Source organism: Poecilia formosa, unplaced genomic scaffold (genome assembly GCF_000485575.1).
Source record: "Poecilia formosa unplaced genomic scaffold, Poecilia_formosa-5.1.2 Scaffold671, whole genome shotgun sequence".
Classification (NCBI taxonomy): domain Eukaryota; kingdom Metazoa; phylum Chordata; class Actinopteri; order Cyprinodontiformes; family Poeciliidae; genus Poecilia; species Poecilia formosa.
The window spans coordinates 41385-47555 of record NW_006800610.1 but is presented as its reverse complement, the minus strand read 5'-3'; the positions used below and the strand labels follow the sequence as shown (position 1 = coordinate 47555).

General features: G+C 35.4%; 1 protein-coding gene across 1 annotated transcript in view; it reads left to right on the top strand.

The window, feature by feature from the left end:
• LOC103130777 (E3 ubiquitin-protein ligase TRIM37-like) overlaps positions 1–5219 on the top strand; it is a 71320-nt gene extending 66101 nt beyond the window's left edge. Inside the window, exons 17-18 of the mRNA XM_016666165.1 lie at positions 40–150; positions 3660–5219. Coding sequence (XP_016521651.1) covers positions 40–150; positions 3660–3706 — 158 coding nt within the window. The 3' untranslated portion in view covers positions 3707–5219. The remainder of the gene's footprint in view (positions 1–39; positions 151–3659) is intronic.
• The last annotated feature ends 952 nt before the right edge of the window (positions 5220–6171 follow it).

Sequence of the window (6171 nt, the reverse complement as noted above, 5' to 3'; positions counted from 1 at the left end):
AATTTTTTTAATTAAAATGTCAAAATGTGTTGTTTGTAGATCAATCGTCATCTGTGTTGGTAGCAGCAACCAGCAGTGACAGCGACACCGAGGACGAGGCTCTGCAGAGCAGCAAGTCCCGATATGACAACCACACTTCTCCCTGTACAGGTGACTCACATCATCCATGAAAAACATGAAAAATCACACATCAAAACTTCTGTTTTCATCAGTTACAAGTTTAGACAGATTACTCTGGGCTGGAGATGTAAAATGATTTAGAAAAAAGTCATGAAATTCAACCATCTATTTCTTGGTAATAAGAATTTGTGGCCTTCTTTTGACCGCTCAAAAGTAAAGAAAAAAAAAAAAAACTCTATTTGAATTCTCCATCTAAGATTTAACCAACTTATGAAAAAAATAAAACTACTTATATAACTAATAAAAACTAAGCCGGAACAAAGCAAAATTTAACTAATATCTCATGAAAACTATCAAACACACTATAAAAACTATTTTTGTTTTGTTTTTAAACTAAATTAGACAAATATTTACAATGAAATCGAACTAAACGATAATTACAAGCCCCAAAACTATTATAACCCTGCAGTGAACTAATAAAAATCTAAATTTTAAAATTTAGATTTATAAATTTAGATTATAAATTGACCTTAACGTTTAATTTTTATCAGATCTTGTGCTGCACCGTTTAAAGAATTACAATCGTCCAGAGTTGAGATAACAGAAAGATGGATGGTTTTTCTCCACCATGCTGAGATGGTATATTTCTAATTTGTGCAATACTGTGTAGATGAAAGAAGACTTCTTAGAAAACCTATTTTATAGGTTAGGAAGTACATGTCCTGCTCCACTATAAGGTTCACTTTCGTAATTAAAGACGAATGCTGTTTTCCAGATGCTCTGGTTCAAAAATACTTCTTCTCTAAATTTAAAAGCTGAGATAGGCTTGTTGTGTGATTAGCTGATTTTATTCATCAGACCTTATGAATAAAAGAAGCATAACTGAGCATGATCAGCATGCTCAGTTATGCTTCAGTCAACCAGTATCTTGACTCAAACTTGGTTTTTATTCTTTGTCTTAGTTTATATTAGCTTAGCTTAGCTTTATACATTTTAATGCCAACTATAAACCAGATTTTCTGCCTCAGAATGTAAATACCATCTAACATTAAAATCAAACATAGAAACACTTGACTGGACATTTTAACCCCTTAACTGGCGGTACCAAAATCACCAAAAACGGCTGAAAAGGTATACCCAAATTAAATCAGCTGCTGTTCTTGAACAATTTGAACATCCAAAAGCTTGGTCTTTTTTTTCTATTTTCTATTTTTGCAGTCAAAAATACTCTAACTGTAAGTAGTTTGTAGCTATTACGTTTGTAACACAAAAACATTTGGAAAAATTTTGCTTCACCCAAATTTTTCATTTTTATTTCTTGTAAATACACACAGAGTGTTGAATGTATGAACTGGAAAATACAATAAATCTGTTGAGTAAAGTATTCTGCTTGTGGATTTCAAGATTAATCAAAGTAGCACAAAAAGAAATGTCATTTTGGGCATGTTTATTTATTATCAGGATGTACAGATGTTGTACATCCATCTGGAGTCTCCAAATGGCACCCTTGGACAACATCTGAAATACAAACTTCTAATGACTGTAACTCCTCAGTGCTTTAACATACAGTTATCAATGAGGGCTCTAATGAAAGACCATGACATTTTACTGAATCGACTGGAGAGTTGGGTCAGACTCTCCGGTCCAGTGCTCAACTGGTTTGAATCTTACATAAAGAACAGGGATTTCTTTGTTTCAATTGGAAACTTCTCATCAAAGAGGTCAAAGGTCACATATGGGGTACCCCAAGGTTCAATACTAGGACCCCTCTTATTCAATATTTATATGCTCCCACTAGCTCAGGTTATAGCAGGAAATGAGATCAGCTACCATAACTATGCAGATGATACCCAGCTCTACATTACGATGTAACCAGGTGACTCTGAACCCATCCAGTCACAGTACAGATGCTTAGAACAGATAAATGTGTGCGCCTTTCTCCAGCTGTTTCTCCAGCTGAACAGAAACAAGACTGAAGTTATTTTTGGACCTAAAGAAGAACGATCTAGAGTCAATGCACAGCTTCAGTTATTACAACTAAAACCTAGCGATCAGGCCTGAAATCTGGGAGTAGTGATGGACTCTGACCTGAACTTTCAGAGCCATATAAAAGCAGTCACAAAGTCGGCCTTCTATCATCTGAAGAACATCTCCAGGATTAGAGGACTAACGTCTCAGCGAGATCTAGAGAAACTCATCCATGCGTTTATCTTCAGCCACATTGATTACTGCAACAGCGTCTTCACAGGTCTGACTTAATAAATCAATCAAACAGCTGCAGCTGATCCAGAACGCTGCTGCTGTTCTGACTAAAACCAGGAAGATGGAGCACATAACACCAGTTTTAAAGTCCCTACACTGGCTCCCTGTAGCTCAAAGAATAGACTTTAAAATACTGTTGTTAGTTTATAAATCACTGAACAATACATTAAAGACCTGCTGCTTTTGTATCAACCTTTTAGACTCCTCAGGTTCTGGTTCTGGACTGCTCTGCATCCCCAGAACCAGAACCAAACGAGGAGAAGCAGCATTCAGCTTCTATGCACCACAAATCTGGAACAAACTTCCAGAAAACTGTGAAACAGCTGAAACACTGAGTGCCTTTAAATCTTGACTAAAAACCCACCTGTTTAGAGTTGTATTTGAAATTACGAATTTTATGAGGCATTTGACTTAATGGAATGTTTTGATTGTTGCATGACTTTGTGTTTTTGTTTATGATGTAAAGCACTTTGAAATGCCTTGCTGCTGAAATGTGCTATACAAATACATTTTGATTGATCGATTGATTCATAGTAGAAGATGGTTAGATAATGAAAAAAAAAATTATTTATTTTTTTTACTTCGAGGATAATCTCAAGGTACGCACAGTGCGTATATAGCCATACAGCTGCAGGTGCTACTGGATTTACAATATCAGTCATTGAATTGTGAATGTGTTCTTGATTTGTAGCACAATGTCATTGGACCTCTGCGAGCAACTCATCAATTTGATTGGTCTACTGTTATGAGTCAAAATGTTTTTGGCGGCATGAAAAAAAAAGGCATGCATTAGCCGCACCTTAATATAGGCCGCAGTTTTCAAATTGTGGGGAAAAAAGTACTGGCTGACAGTCCAGAATTTACTGTAATTATATTTTGGGATGTCTGACGCATTTTTTTAAATATTAAGTGTTTATTGTTTTAATCAGTTACTGAGTGGCCTTTTTACCAAATACTATTTTACTCTAAGTTGAGTATTTTATTAGACAGCTACTTTTTACTTTTACTTAAGTAGTGCTATCTTAATAGTAGTAATATTTTGGCTACTCCACCCACCTCTGGTATTTTTTTTTACATTTTTTCGTGTGAGCTGCAGTAATGTGTATCAATGTTTGCTTTAAATAGAAATCGTTATTATGAAAATGCATTAATTTTGAACCATGCAACTGTTACTGCTGGATCATTTGGAAAGAATTCCTTACTGGGAAAAAAAGTGTCATTTACATAAGAATGAACCATCTCTGCAGGATCAGACACGTTTCTCCTCTTTCATCCAGGAGAACCTCTCCTGTCAGACAACAATGGACTTCCTGCCATCAGGTGATGTCTTAGGAGTCCAAACACGAAATCCACAATGGCCACAAACATTGAGACTGGCATGTGGAGTATAAACACAAGCAACAATCGTTCATCTGTGTTCTGCCGATTCTCAGACTGGGACCAAGACGCTGATAAAATCAATATGTTCATGAGTATGAGTAAACAAAGTCAGAAATTTCAGAGATTCAAGTGGCAAACATACTTTCATTTATTTATGAAGTATTACCTTATGTAATTAAGTATTTGACCCACTTTTGTTTATCATTGTATTTCTCACTTTCTCTGTGTTTGATTGGAATGGTTTTCATTATCCAGATGTTTTATAGTATCTTGTCCACACTACAAAAACACAAAATCTTACCGAGTTCCAAGTTGCTACGTAATGGCCCACTGCCCATTGATTGTGAAATACGGGCTACTGGATTTACAATACCAGTGCAAATATTACTAAGTATAAAGGAATTAACGACTCAAAATAAGCTCCTGTGTTTTGTCGAAAAGTTCCTTGTAAGTTAGTTTTGCCTCATTTTAAGTGTATTAAGATACTTGCACTAGAAACTAGTCTAAAATACTTGGTAAGATTGAGTTTTTGTAGTGCATGAAAGTGCTCTGTTTTGTTTCTTTGTTTTTTTCAGCAGGATCGCGATTTGAAGTATCGGTGTAGCAGATTAAAAGCTTCCAAAAGCTGAACTACACAGGGTTTTTTTTCCCTTTAATTTCTGAAGTCATCTATTAGAGTTTTTATTTATGTAACAGCATGGTGATTACAGTTATTCTCTTGGATTTGAAAACTGCTTTGCTCAGATATTTACAATAAAACTTTGATGCTTTCTGCTCCTTTACAAACCAGATATTTAATTTATCATCACTATGTGTTAGAAGCCACCTCACTTCATAAACTTGAGATGTGATGACTTATTTTGTTTCATGTGAAAACTAAGAAATCTAAGTATATTTTCTGTTAATTAGTAAGTAATAATCAAATGAAAATTGAACCTTGTCACTTTGATCGGCGGAGGCTAAGAGTTTAAAAAGGAGGTATAATACAATGCATGTTACATTTGCACCCACACCGAAAACACAGAGACAAAGAAGCTGGCTTTTCTACCTGGAGCAATTTCACCACTCGTACCAAGTAAAGGGGTAATTAAAACATTATTTACACAAACCTAATACAAAAACAATAAATGGTACCAATAAATATTTACAAGCATGCAAATCATTACAACTAAGCTAATCTACGGTCAGTCAAAGCATAAATTTAACTTAATATAAAATTAATATAAATACTCAGAGCATTACGCCTCCTAATTGACATGGTATGCTCCAGGAGCTTTTCAGCAGTGCCTGGAGCATCTGTCTCCCTTTGCTGCTCCACCCTGCTGAGGAGACGCACTGGGAAAGATAAGCTCTCAAACAATTAGCAAGCTCAAATTAAACCCATAGAAGTTATCAGAAACAAACTTACATTTTCCCCCACATTCTCCCTGTACAGGAAAGATGGCCAGTCTCCCTACCTGAAAGAATGTCTGACTAAATCCCACAATGCAACTGAAATAAAGAACTGAAACAGGAAGCATTTGGTCTGTAAATAAACTAAACATAACATAACATCAATACTCTTTTATTAGTGATGAACCCCTGGTCTCCATCACAGACTTACAAGTGGAAAGTAATTCTAGGGACTTCAACTGATTTGATGTTCTATTTTTGAGCAGGTGTTAGAAAAGTGTTAATTTGCTGGAATGAAGCACATCTCCAGCAGTAAAGGTTGGTTATTATGTAACATGTTCTTGCTGCTGGCTTTTCTTTATGGAGTTATAAACAGAACAGAAGCGGATAATAGAGGTCGATGCTGTAACCTTAGCTATAAACATACAATGACATTAGGATGTTTTACATCTTTCTGGACTTTTAACTCTCATCCACCCCTTGTTCTGTCTTTAGTTTACATTGTAAATATTTGAGTATATTTTGGAGCCTATTTTGATAAGACTGGCTTTAGACTGGAGTCCATGGCTTTGCTGACTCGACTAAAAGTAGATTGAAGGAAAAATCAGTTGCCATGTTTTTTCTGTTTCTGCATCTGAACAAATGGCAGCAGGATTCTCACCATGTAGTGTTGTCTGGTTTCCATTTCTGCCAAAAGCTGCTTTTATTTTGAATGTTAGTAGAATGCAACACACATTATTCTGTGGATATTTTTTGTCTAATAAATAAAATGTTTTATAGCACACAAAAAAATAGTCTATGGCTTTTATTTATTAATCCCAAATGTATCAGCAAAGCAAGATGAATCAGGTGTTATCTGAATGAGGAAGCATATAGTTAACTTGCTGGAGGATGTTAACTTGGAAGTTTGTCAGGACAAAAGAAAAGAAACATTAATATATGTGTAGCAAAGACCTGTATCGAAAGTACTGTAGCAAAAGGAGCAGCACATTGGCTGTGTGGTCTTTTCCTCCAAGT